The sequence below is a fragment of the Halichoerus grypus genome, chromosome 12 (genome assembly GCF_964656455.1).
Source record: "Halichoerus grypus chromosome 12, mHalGry1.hap1.1, whole genome shotgun sequence".
Taxonomy (NCBI): Eukaryota; Metazoa; Chordata; class Mammalia; order Carnivora; family Phocidae; genus Halichoerus; species Halichoerus grypus.
Window position 1 is genome coordinate 53,938,301 of NC_135723.1, and position 14,187 is coordinate 53,952,487.

The following is a 14,187-nucleotide window of genomic DNA, read 5'->3' on the forward strand; positions in this document are numbered from 1 at the left end:
GTTTTGTTGAACTTGTGAAGTGAATTTAGAAAAAGAGACTGCATCACATTCATGGTGGTTTTCTTTCCTTTCAGCGCTCCTGGAAGCCCAGGATGTAGAGCTTTACCTGAGACCCCTGAGAAGACATGTTCAGTGTCTCCAGGAGACGGAATTCCCGCAGATCCGTGTACTCATTGCCCCATTATTTCATACCATCTGCCTCATCTGGAGTCATTCCAAGTTTTATAATACTCCTGCTCGGATTATAATTTTATTGCAAGAGTTTGGTAATCTCTTCATTGACCAGGTATGTAGTATTAAAAAAAAGGAAGAACAATCAGTGCCGTGTGGTAGGTTTTAATAAACCAAGGGAGAGCAAATTAATCTAATCTATAGTAAGAATACCATTTTCCTTTTTTCAGAAAGGACTTTTATGGTAACAAAGACCAGGTGATTTTTTTATTCTAAATGGCTGAGAAGCTCTGGAAATCAGTCCAGTGCGTTCAAAGGGCAGTTTGTTACTAGATTTAATACCCTACCTTTCTTCAAAGAGATTGAAGGCAGCTTTTAATAAAAGGCAGATAGGGCGCCTGGGTGGCTCAGTTGGCTAAATGTCTGACTCTTGATTTTGGCTCTGGTCATGATCGCAGGGTTGTGGGATTGAGCCCTGTGTCGGGCTCCAGCGCTGGGCATGGAGCCTGCTTGAGATTCTCCCTCTCCACTGCTCCTCTCCCACTCCACCACCCCCCCCACACAAAATAAATAATAAAAGGCAGATAGGCATAGTCCTTTCTTCGTAGCTTTCCCTTTGGTTTCCACAGGAACACTGACTGATGGAAGACTTTTGGAAAGTAAAGTAAGAGAACCTGGCTGCAAAAAAAAAATGCTGAAAATATAGTAATGCAATTGTATTTAAAAAATTGATTCATAGTTGATCTTTAAAAATCTCGTTTGTATTTGTTTCTCTATTCTTCACTTGGAAAATGTTTAAAAAATTGGACTGCTTAAATTTTCTGTATGAACTTTAATTCTTCATGGGTCCATAAAATCAGAGAATATTATATAATTTGAGAGCTAAAAGATACTTGGAGGGCACATAACCCAGTGGTTCTCAGTTGGGGGTGTGTCTGAGTCCGCTTGAGCTGCGTAATGAAATACCACAGACTGGGTGGCTTTATTTTCAGAAGTTGTTTTCTCACAATTTCAGAGACTGGGGCTCAGATGAAGGTGCCAGGATGGTCATGTTCTGGTGAGAGGTTTCTTTTTCCTGGCTTTCCGTAGCTGCCTTTTCTCTGTGTCCTCACCTGGTGGAGAGAGAGATCTCACAAAGTCACAGTCCTATCACATTAAGGTCCTGCTCTTATGACTTCGTTTGACCTTAATGACCTCCTGAAGACCTATTTCTAGAGAGTCACATTGGTGATTAGGGCTTCAGCATATGAATTTTGCGGGGGAGACATTCTCACCGTAGCAAGCCCCGTAAGCAAGGTGTGTATCTGAACCACTAAGGAGTTTTTGTAAAACAAATGCCAGAGAAGCAGAATCTCTGTCTATAGCTTTGACTTTGAGTTGTTAGGAATGCTTTCCCTGAGAAGTGGAGCGCCTCCAGCTGCAGCTGACAACCTGAAGCAAAAAAAAAAAAAAAAAAAAAAAAAAAGGTGTAAATTTGTGTGAACTGGCAAGTCTAAGAATGCAGTGGCTTCTGGAACAGCTTGTTTCAGAGGTCTCCGATAATAAGTTCAAAGCTCCCAGCCATCCTCCATTTTGGTCATTGTGTTTGACTTTATTCTCATCACTTGTTAAGTAAGATGGCTTTTAGTAGCTCCAGATGTGTATCTTTCTCGCAGAGGAACTTCCCCCGGAAAGAGGGTGTCCTTTCTTAGTTCTGGTCCAGTGGGTTCTAATTCCGTTCTGGGAGCAATCGTTGTGGCAGAGGAGATAGGCTGCTGGGGACAGTTCTGGGTCACTTGCTCAGAGGAGGGTGGGTGACTGTGATTGACCTAAATCTCAGATCGAGACTAATGCCTCCCAGTGGTGTTGACACTGTGACTCGCATAGAAAATAAAAATACTTTCCTGTACATTTGGGTAAGTTGGAGGGCATTTGGAACCCTGAAAGTGTGCTCGCAGACAAGGCGAATAGCTTGTAACTTCTGCTGCCCCAGGCCCCAGAAGCTTGCTGTTAGAAGCAGTAAAGAGAACATTGTTGTAGGATAAACAGCAGTGGTTTGGGAACTGTGTTGCAATCCAGTCCCTGGTATTTTTATTAGATGAATTACCTGAGACTTGAAAAATGACATCATTTGCTAAATTTCCCTGAGAATTGAGGGTGAAATCGAGATTAGAGAATGGGTCTCCTAACTTGGCAGTTTAGAGTTTCTGGATTGTGAGATTGAGTTAGTAATGTGTGTGTTTCTCTCTGCTTTTAAAGAGCTGGAGTATATGGAAAAGGACTGTGGGCTCAGACCAACCTCAACTCAATTCTAATTGAAACACTGAAGGGGGAGTTAAATTGGTTCTTCAAACCTCAGTTTTCCATATCTGTGAGGATAATGCCCAGTTCATGGGCTGTTTTGAGAATCAAGAGGTCACCTAAGTTGAGTGCCTTGTGTGGCATTTAATAGAGGCTCAGGCAAAGCTAGTTCTAAGCTACTGACCTCCAAACTAGTTGTAGCTATTGATGGGAGATGACAGGTCCATTCCTTACTATATTTTATTCTCTCCTCTGGCTTTGTTCTGTTTCTTTCTTCGTTGTTCAACAAGTGTGCTGGGTCCTAATGGCTTTGGATCTCAATGTTAAAGACCATAATCCCTATTGAAGAGTCAACAATTAGACTCACAACTTCTGCTATACACCTTTTAAAGGATCTTCATCTCATTTTGAGATTTATTAAAACTTTTACTACAAAGCCCTGCTAATGTGTAAACTTCAGAGGTGGTTTTTATTTATTTATTTATTTATTTATTTATTTATTTATTTATTAATTATAGTAGGTGGCTTATAAGAAGTCCTGTAAGCCTGTGAACCTATTATCCCTGGTCTCTAGTCTATGTCAGTGGCCAGTTTGCCAAGCTCCCAAGAAAATAATGTAGCTTCCCTTGTTGCTTAGTGTTTCTGGCTTCTGTCCAAATGTTCCGATGACCTGGTTTTCTTTATTGTCAAGTGGACTTGGTTGTAATGTGTCTCAACATGTTAGGAATCACAAATCAGTAATGGGCCAACTTTCATACCTGGGTTCTCTGAAGAGCTGAACTCTCCCCAAGTCTTCCCCAGTGATTTGCTGTCTACTTTATTTCTTATATTAACAAGCACTGTATAGTGCCTTTTATTTGCTAGGAACTCTTCTAAGCCTTTACAAAAACTACAAATGTAATTCCCTAGCAATACTATGACATATAGGTACTATGAGTAATCCATTTTATAATTTAAAAAAATCCCTTGAAGTCAAGAGAAGATAAATAGCTTTCCTAAGGTTACCCAGTTTTTAAGTGGCAGAGTTTCTTAACCATTATAGGCTCCATATTTTAAAATGATAGTTTTGATTTTTATTTATTATTCATTTATTTTTATTAAGGTTTTGTTTTAATTCCAGTAGTTAGCAGTGTTATATTAGTTTCAGGTGTATAATGTAGTGATTGGACACTTCTGTACATTACCCAGTGCTCATCACAGGTGCACTCCTTAATCCCCATCACCTATTTCATCCATCCCCCAACAGTTTTGATTTTTAATTAGAATGTGATATGTGGTGTACTAATGATAATTGTAAAATATTTTCATTGCATAAAACTTGTAATAATAGAAATACTCCACATCTATCACCATAAAATTCACCTTTTTTTATATTTCATTCTGAGAACTTACACATTTTTATGCATTTTATCATACATGTGATTATTTTTTTACTAGCTCCTTGAAAAGTTATTTTATTATTGGATATTTAGGTTGCTTCCAGTCTCCTCTATTAAAGCAATAAATAACTTTATATGAGAGTCCTTTTTCCTTAACTTGGATAATTGGTTTAATATAAATTCTTGACATTGATCAAAGGGTATAATCTTTTCATGATTCTTGAATAATTTTTGATATTTACAAATTCTTTTTTAAAAGATTATGTCAGGGGCACCTAGGTGGCTCTGTTGTTAAGCCTCTGCCTTTGGCTCAGGTCATGATCTGAGGGTCCCTGCTCCGCAGGAAGCCTGCTTCTCCCTCTGCCCCTTAACCTGCTGTTGCTTTCTCTCTCTCTCTCAAATAAATACAGTCTTTAAAAAAAAAATGTAATTGCTCAAAGCTGGTGAATTACAGTAAAACATTTGCGAGAGCTTCAGGTACCCCTTTGGAAAGGTCATGTGCTATCTAGGTGACCATGGTCTCCACCATTTGCTGCTGTTCCTGGTTGGCTCCATTCATTTTCATTATATGACTGATCCTTCTAGGCATTCCAGTTACAGATCTTTTTATTTTAGAAGTAAATATTTCTCTTCACTTGTTTTCTAACGGTGGCCATTAACAGTCATTTAGGCCAGACTTAAAAAAGGCATCATCTCATCATCTGGCCACCTCATGTGATGGCATACTGGAGTTTTGATAATGGTCTCTTTTTCTTTTTTTTTTTTCTTATGACTTGCTTCTTTTCTCTGGTAACCTGACTTTACTCACTGTTTGTTGTACCTCATTACCACTCTAGGCCCACCACTTTGTCTATTCCATAGCTTGGTATCTCTTTTATGGATATTGCCTTTCAAATCCTAGGTGATAAGGAGCTCCTGGGTGGCTCAGATGGTTAAGCATCTGCCTTCGGCTCAGGTCATGATCCCAGGATCCTGGGATCAAGCCCCACATCGGGCTCCCTGCTCAGCAGGAAGCCTGCTTCTCCCTCTCCCTCTGCCTGCCACTCCCCCTACTTGTGCTCACTCTCTCTGTCTCTCTGTCAAATAAATGATTAAAATCTTCATTGAAAAAAAAAGCTACTAGATGTAGAAAAGTTTAAGTCTGAGAGGTGAGCTTGGAAAAGAGATGTCAGGTTTGAGTAAAAGTAAGAATCCATAAAAGCACATAAAAAAGAAAAGCAGCAGCAGGGAGACAGGCATCCAATTAACATAGTATCACTGATAAATTGTTTAATAATTGATTAATGGGCTTATTGGTAAATAAATTGGTTAGCAGTATTTTGGTGTATAAGGCCGCTGAAGTGGGGACCAGTTCATCCTAAATCCCATGGGTTTTTTTGTTGTGTGCTGATACCATTGAGTATGGGAGAATAGTGTACACATGGTTGGGTCTGCTCCAGAGAGCTGCTCTAGGGAGCAGAAAAGAATTCAGAGTTGAAGAGCTAAAAGGGATTTTGAGGTTCACTTAATTCATCTCTCTCCTTTCATAGATGAGGAAACTGAGATCCTCTGAGATAATTTAGCTAATATCACAAAAGCAGTTAGTGGCCCCTAACTGGATCATAGCCAGGTCTCCTGCCTCCTGTTGGTGGTTTTTCCCTCACACACCCTACTGCCCATTGAAAGGGTATAGACTGGATTTTCTGATCGAGGATAATTAGCACTGTTATTACTGTACCCTTGTCTTGGGGAGGTTAATTGCTGTGATTGTCTCATTTGTGTGAAGGTCTGTCAGGAAGAGTAAGAATGAAAATAAGAACGGCTTGCCTGGAAATTAAATTAGATCTAGGTAATTAAGTCACAGGGGGCTCCTGAAACAGAGAAGGCAATTGAGTCATCTTCATAGACTTTTTTTTTTTTTAAGCTTCCTAAAGGGATATAGGACACATTTATTACAAAGAATACATAAAGATAAAGGTCTCTGGAATCCCTAGCCCATACCAAAATGTGAACTCCTTTATAACACACATTGCTAAGGGATTACTGGTGGTTCTCTTCGGGGTTCTCTGTGCAGTGTTAGCAGCTCACACGTAAAAGTTACTTTTTCATGCAGTCGGAGTGGGAAGTAAGACCATAGATTGGCAATCTACAGCTCGAACTCAAAGGATTCTAATCAGTAGGGGTTTTAGAAACTAAACATGATTTTCTTACTTACAAATTTATGGCACAGTCTATATTACATGTAAAACTGTAGCCATTAATGGGAGAAGGAGAATAATATGTCTACATTTAGAAAAAAAATCCTTCCATCCGGTAGGTTGAACTCAGTGGCTTTCATAACGTACTCCACTGAGATATGTAACAACTTTGTAAGCAACCACAACATTCAAGGCACACAATTTAAGCCTGTGATTTATATGAGTTGAAGATGCTTTGGGAAGAAATAGAATATAAAAGAACCTTTAGAATTCATATTTTCTTGAGGTCCTTAATGAGGGAAATTCTGAATATTCCTAACAAATACACATAAGGAAGGACTGGAAGGTACCTAGATGACTGACCTATGAGAATTTGGCCAGTGCTACATGAATCTGCTATGTCAGTTTTTTTTTTTTTTTTTTTTTTTTTAAAGTAGTCTCCATGCCCAACATGGGGCTTGAACTCTTGCCTCTGAGATCAATAGTCACATGCTGTACCACTGAGCCACCAGGTGCCCCTACATGAGTCTTTCTTTTAAAAACCCTCCTCACCTTTCCGTTTCCTCTACTTAAAACTAGTTTATATGGCATTATTTCCACTAGATTCCATGTGCTATAATGTTCACAGAAGAGATGCTTGCTAACCTAAAAGAATTGCCAGCGATACCCTTAACTATATTAGCTCTTTCTCACCTTTACAAATGACCCAGTGCTACCAGGTAAGGTAACCATATTTTTAAAGTCCATGGTCTTCAAGAGTTCCCCTTCTGGCTTGTGTATTTCTTTATATGAAGGAAAAATGATGCAGAATATTTGTAGTGAATACACCCATGCAAATTCTCCTTATACCCTTGTCATACCTGCAGAGCTCAGCAGAGACGTAGTCATTGCTAGAAAGTATATTCAGAAATTGTAGTCTCCTGTAGATTATTCTAATGTATACAAGTATGTCTTGAAATCCAAGTGTATGAATTTCTAGAATTTACTTTTTGTCTCACAGCATTGCTAGCCCAATTCTAGACCTGTATCATTTAAAACTGATTCATTGAGGGGGCGCCTGAGTGGCTCAATCCATTAAGTGTCTGACTCTTGGTTTGGGCTCAGGTCATAATCTCAGGATCATGAAATTGAGCCCCAAGTCAGGCTCGGGGCTCAGGGTGGAGTTTTCTTGTCCCTTTCCCTCTCCCTCTGTCCCTCTACTTCCCCCAAGTGCTTATCTCTCTCTCTCTCTCTCTCTCCAATAAAATCTTAAAAAAAGATTATTTGAGAGGCGCCTGGGTGGCTCAGTCGGTTAAGTGTATGCCTTCAGCCCAGGTCATGATCCCGGGGTCCTGGGATCGAACTCCATGTTAGGCTCCCTGCTTCTCCTTCTCCCTCTGAGCCTCCCCACCATGCTCTCTCTTAAATAAATAAATAAAATCTTCTAAAAAAATGAATCATTGAAAAAAAATAAAATGATTCATTGAAACAGGTGTTTTCACTAAAAGTAGACTTTTTAAAAACATATTTTTGATCAGAGTTTCCTTTTATTAAATCCTAGGCAATAGCTTACCTTTCACCTGAAGACCTTTTGAAAGGAGAAGTTGAAGACTCTTTGGAAAAGGTTCAGGTGGCCATTAACATCTTAAAGACTTTCAAAACGTCTTTTTTCAACTATAGAAAAGAATTGGCAAGCTATTTTAAGGGAAATAAGGAGCTAAAACCATGGGATTTCCAGTCTCAACTGGTGTTTTGTAGATTTGACAAGTTTCTGGACCGTTTCATGAAAATAGAGGTATTCATTTATTGACTTGTGATTTATTCATATGGTGGGTGGGTTAAAAAAAATCTTGTAGTTTTCTGTATCATTCAGGAGATAGTTTATTCTATTTGGATGGGAGAGTGGGAGATCTTTCTCAGTTATTATGAAGTGCTGACAAGGCCAGTGCTGTTCGGGTGGTTTTATAAGCTTTGCCTTTGTTTTTGTTTTGTTTTTTTTTTAACGCATTTTTAATTCTTTTAGTATACTGAGTATAAGTGAGACTCTGTTATGTATTAGTGACCTCTGACTTCTAACTTAAGCCCTTGGAAGACTGTTGTAAACCAGGAATCTCTAAACTGTATCTTTTTTTCCTTTATATGTTTGACATTGGGATTCTATACTTGGAAAACCCATTTGATTATCTAAAATACCACACTGTCTTTTAGTATATAAATATACAGACTATAAAAAATATTAAAGCCCTTCATAAAAAATATGGAAACACGTGCTGTGTGTAAATGTGTTACAGATACTTCAAAAACAACACTGAATGAAAACACGCATGGACAAACGTTCGCGCACGTAGTTGGAGCCAACTGGCTAAGGGGTTTTTTAAACAAGGGGATCTAGTGGTAGTGCCTTTTAGACTCTTTGTAAAGCTCTTTCAAGTTTGGACTTTCTTGTTATCATAAAATTTGTTGTATTTCATCCAAAATGAGAGCTTTATGTTTTGAAAATTCCCATCCCTTCATCAGCCTGAATGCCTCTCAAAGTCTGACTGCTAAATGCCTAACTCCGGGTGACTGGCCCCCCTTTCTTAACAGTCTTACACCCCCTTTCAGTAAGGGAGGTGATTCACTGCCAAGTGGGGGCGGCTGAAGATAGGATTTTAGATCTTACCTGGGGATCTGACTTAGGATTGGAAGGATGTAAAATTAGGGAAGCATAGGTTTAGCTATGGCAAAGTAGGTCTTGCCTGTACTGCTAGAAAATTCTTAGGAAATGTGAAAATGGGAATAGGATTTTGAAAACAGTAACTTTGTTCATTTAAATCATTAATGATTTTCTGTCATGTAAGTGTCCATTAACTCACTGATTTTTTGAATGCCTGAAAGTGTTTTTTCTTTGCAACTTTAAAATGCTCCTGTCCTGTCCAAGATGGTGGAAAGATCTTTATTGTACTGTGTTTTTACAAAGGATATATTTGTCACAATATTGGAATTTGAAAAGCTGGAAAGACTTGAATTTGGTGGTACCAAAGGAGCGATTTTAAATGGCCAAATTCACGAGATGATAGAAGACTTTATGGAACTGTGTGAAGTTTTTAAACAGAGCACTTATGACCCATCTGATTACAATAATACGGTAATACTCTACCTTTGCATTTTCATTTCATAGAACCCTATAATTTTAAAGCTAGAAAGGATGAAAGGTCACAGTGGTAATAGGTACCATCTGGTACAATCTCTCTAGGATGAAAGAGGTTAAATGACTTGCCCGAAGTCTCTTATCTACTTAGTGGTAGATCAGGGACTGGAACTTAGGCCTTTGCATTTAGGAGTTGAGAACATTGACAACTGTTTCTAATGGAACAGTGGACTCAATCTGGATTTGTTTCTGGCTTATGTGTATTGAAAAGGAACTTTTCACATTAACTCATTTCCATGTGACTATCTGATGTCTCTGTAACTCGTGTGTTTTATTTTATCCTTTTCCTGAATCACTTGATAACTTTTTGGTCTATTTGAACATTTAGTTTCAATCTATTTACTACATATATTATTAAGATGTATATTGTCTCATATATTTTTACTGTTCTTCTTTAGTGTTATCTGTAGTTTCATAATTTCAGGCTCAAGGAAATAAGGGGAAGCTTTCAGACTTAGGTGCTTTCTGTTTTCTGCCACTCCCGGCACATTAGTAGCTGGGGAGTTACCTGTGAGCATCCCTGCAGCTCTAGGATAAGAATAGCTTCATTTCAGTTGTTGGCCAAGAACGGTGAAGTCCAGGTACCAAAAAAAAAAAAAAAAAAAGATTTTGCTCTTGTCTTCATTGTTTTTTATAGAATGTGAATTTCTTCACTGTTGTGTTTATATTTGGTCAAATAATTGATTGTAATGCACAAGTGCAGTGAGTTAGCCTTGTTGAAGACAAGGTCAGCAAACTTAATCCTTTTGAACTGTAGTCAGCTTTTGGGAAGTGGAGTAATGGCAAGAGGACACAGCCATTGTGTGTCCTGCTACTTTGTGCAAAAGTAGGAGGAGCCTAGGACCCTGGTGACTGAGAGCCTGAGCTCATCTGCAGAGCCTGGTAAGATGTCTCACACACTTGGCAGGCATTCCGTGAATCTGGATGGAACAGAAATCTGGCAGGGCCTTGGCTTAGCTCTCCTAAGCAACGTGGCAGAGGAGTGTGAGACCCGCCGGGCATGGGATCCTCAGGTGCATTGGAGTAGCAAAGTCTGGATTTCTTCATGATGAGAACGCCTGGCAGGTTTTCAGAGTGCCGGGGTCGGAGAACAAGGCGAGCTTTAGCTGATGTCACCACCTTGGCAACACCAAAGGTCCTGAATTTATCCTCCTGTCTGCCCAAAGCCTGGCACAGTCACCAACAAGGACGAATACAATACTCATTCGCTCTTGACCTACATATTTGCTTGGTATTTGTATTTCGGTATTGAGTGTTTTGAAGCCCCATTTATTTTGCAAGTAAAATGGGCAAGGCTTACTCCTCTTTTTTTTTTTTTTAAGATTTATTTATTTTAGAGAGAGAGTGCATACACAAGCAGGGAGAGGGGCAGAGGAGGGAGAGGGAGAGAGAGAATCTCAAGCAGACTCCCCGCTGAGTGCAGAGCCCAACATGGGCCTCTGGTCTCACAACCGCAAGATCATGCCCCATGCCGAAATAAAGAGTGAGACACTCAACCGACCGTGCCCCCCAGGCACCCCCAGGCGCCCCCAGGCTTACTTCTGATGTCCGTGTCTGGGTTGAGACATCAGTAACTTGCCCTTGAAGTTCTCCTTCATTGTCCTTTCTGGTTATTTCACTTTAGAAGAGAACCGAGAAGCTCCTTGACTTTGGTCCTTCCTTAAAATACTTATTAACAAAAGTTCATTTAATGGCTTTGCTTATGTTGAAGAGCTTTGCTTTTTGTTTTGCTTTTTGGGTTTTTTTGTTTTTTTAAGGATTTTATTTATTAGAGCACGAATGGAGGGAGAGGGAGAAGCAGACTCTCCCCACTGAGTAGGGAGCCCAACTCAGGGTTCGATCCCAGGACCCCAGGATCATGACCTGAGCTGAAGGCATATGCTTAACTGACTGAGCCACCTGGGCATCCCGAGCTTTGTTTTTTTTTGCATGTGTCCTGGTTATCATTGTTGCCTCAGAATGTTGCAATGATTATGTATTTTTAGCTTAATAAATTTTTTATTTGGTGCTTTTTAGCTGAATTCATTGTATTGATTTTTATGATGAATTCAGTTGGTCATTTTTATGAGACATTTTCTCAAAATACTTCCAACCTAGTATGTTCATACAGGTATATCCACATGCCCACCCCGTACCCTTCTCCACCCACTGCGTATACTTCTGCATGTTCCCTGGTCCCCGGTGAATATACGCTAGTGCTGACGTAACAGTTGAGTATATCATAACTTCGGTATAATAATGGTTTAAATATGTTTCAGTAAATTAAATAATTGCTAATTTGCTTTTGGATATGCTAGTATTTGTTTCTTTCAATCAATCTCAAGCCTATAATCAGCCAAAAGAGGTGTGCCACTGTGGTCCCTACAGAACATAGGGATTTTCTCAGGCATATCCATAAAAATATTTTTGGGTTTCTCAATTATTTTTGAATAGAAAGATCACTTCAAGTATTTTCTTTGACTTCTTCCTATGGAACTTTTGAGATTTAGACAATTATGGGGGAGAGACTTAGATTATTTATTTTTGGTTGAAATTGATTTGATATATAACATTGTGTATATTTAAGGTGTACAACTTGTTAATTTCATACATTTATATATTATGTTATTGTCATTGTAATGATAATTAGCACCTCTATCACACTACACAATTATGCTTTCCTTTTAGTCGCTGGAATCATTATGTTCTAGTCTCTTAGCAAGCTTCATATTAAATGAATGTAGACACAACAGTATTGTATTAAAATAACAAACTTGCTAAGATATTTGCTTTATTGTTTGTATTTAATAGCTAGTCAGATGACTTTAGGCTCAGCAGCTTTGCTTTGCTGTCATTTTGAGGTGTTACTTGCTTAGTTATCTGGAGAATTTTATTTAATCAAGGGTGGTGGCTATTGGTGAGAGTAATGTCTTAGCTCCACTTAGTCTCTGTTAATCAGAGTCCATTAATATTTACTGAATAATTGCTAGGTACCAGGAATTGTGCAGAATCTTCACACATTCCTGCTTCATTCTCACTATAACCCTGAGAGTGATGCCCAGGCGGATGATAACAAGAAAATTACCTGAGATGACACCATCCCCCGGGAGTGGAACCGATTCCAGCCCCGAACTCTGAAGCCCATGTCCAGCACTCTCTCCCCTGTGCCACTCTGACTCTTCAGTATTTGCCTCCCTTGTTGTCTCCTCATTGAAATGAATAAGTTCATCTGGGGGTGGTGGCTGCAGTTGGAGGAATTGACCTGAGCACCTGTGCCCCGAGGTGGACTGATCCAGGATACCCTGTGTCTTTTGCTTCTAGTCTGTCATTATACCAGAATTTAAAATACATTTTCAAAGTTGTTATTTAGTTAATCTATACTGGGTTGTATTCCAATTCCTACAGTTAGTCCTCTGTTCTGTTCTAGTCTACTGAATGATTAATTCTTCTATTACTATATGTAGCATTTTCTAATTTTAGTGGTAAAAACTTGTTAGCCATCTACAGGATTTTCATATGTCTCACCTGCTTACTTTTCAAGATAAAATTTGTTCTTTAAAAACATGACATTCTTGGTGCGCCTGGGTGGTTCAGTCGTTAAGCGTCTGCCTTCGGCTCAGGTCATGATCCCAGGGTCCTGGGATCAAGCCCCGCGTCGGGCTCCCTGCTCTGCGGGAAGCCTGCTTCTCCCTCTCCCACTCCCCCTGCTTGTGTTCCCTCTCTCGCTGTGTCTCTCTCTGTCAAATAAATAAATAAAATCTTAAAAAAAACACACACACAAAAAAAACCATGACATTCTTTTGGAAACATAACATGTGCAAAAGTGTAGTCTCCTTCTTACCCTGCTTTTTCCTTAATCTTCCATTTTTTTCTTCCCAAAAGGCACCTACCATTATGAGTTTCTTGTATAATATTCCAAAGATACTTGGTTCATGCACTAGCAAATCCATGTATGGATTCTTTTGTGTTCTGCTTTTGCACAGATAGCCTTTTCTACACATCACTTACACCTTGCTTTTGTCACTTAGTATATTTTGGCAGTCCTTTTGTATCACTACAAAAGCATTGCCTACTTTTGTGAAACAATTGCGTATTATTCCATTGTATTTATGTACTATTTATTTTTAAATGTTAAAGTAGTAGATAACATTCTTTAAAGATACATTTAGGAACTTCTGCTTTTGGGAAGATGAAATAGATGTACTTTTCCCTATACCTTTTAGTAAGTAGGACTAAAGCACTGATTACTTTATATAAAATAAACATAAGACTGTAGGATTGAAAGAAGGCCAGATGGCTAGGGACCTTTCTTGTTACCTGAAATTTACCTAGATGTGGGACTGGATACACTGGCAACCTGGAAACACCAATGGGCAGAGACATAAAATGCCCCAGTAAAAGCCTGTTCTCTCTTAAGAAGGGGGCAGCATAGTAAGAAAACTTGCAGACATAATTTCTCTAGTTCAGCCAAACCCCACAGAAGAAAATGTATCTTACTCCCATTCATGCCAGCAAAGACCGAGTGGGGAGCCTAGACTTAAAACAAGTCTGGGGATGCCTAGGTGGCTCAGTCAGTTAAGTGTCTGCCTTTGGCTCAGGTCATGATCCCAGGGTCCTGGGATCAAGTTCCGCATTGGGCTCCCGGCTCAGCAGGAAGCCTGCTTCTCCCTCTGCCTGCCGTTACCCCTGCTTGTTCTCTCTCTCTCTCACACAAATAAAATCTTTAAAAAAAGAAAAAAACAGTCTATAATAGGTGCCTCAGCCCCCCACCCCACTGGGATGGTGCCAGAGATTGGCCAGTCAGAGAGCTGTGATTGTCATCTTGGCTGGCCACTAAAGAGCTCCCTCTTGGTGGAGTCAGTGGAGACTGCATGGGAATCCTGGACTTTCTTCCTCATCCAGTAGCATCCTTACCCCACTGGGGTAGTGTCAGAGGAAGCTGCCGGAGAGTCAGGACTTTGACCATGGCCAAGTGGTAACCAAGTCACCTATACTGTGGGATCTGTGAAGACCACATGGGGAACTTGAATGC

General features: G+C 39.6%; 1 protein-coding gene across 1 annotated transcript in view; it reads left to right on the forward strand.

Annotated features, from left to right (window-relative positions):
* DNAH11 (dynein axonemal heavy chain 11) overlaps nt 1-14,187 on the forward strand; it is a 321,947-nt gene that overhangs the window by 14,805 nt on the left and 292,955 nt on the right. Inside the window, exons 6-8 of the mRNA XM_078059358.1 lie at nt 75-286; nt 7,548-7,781; nt 8,946-9,113. Coding sequence (XP_077915484.1) covers nt 75-286; nt 7,548-7,781; nt 8,946-9,113 — 614 coding nt within the window. The remainder of the gene's footprint in view (nt 1-74; nt 287-7,547; nt 7,782-8,945; nt 9,114-14,187) is intronic.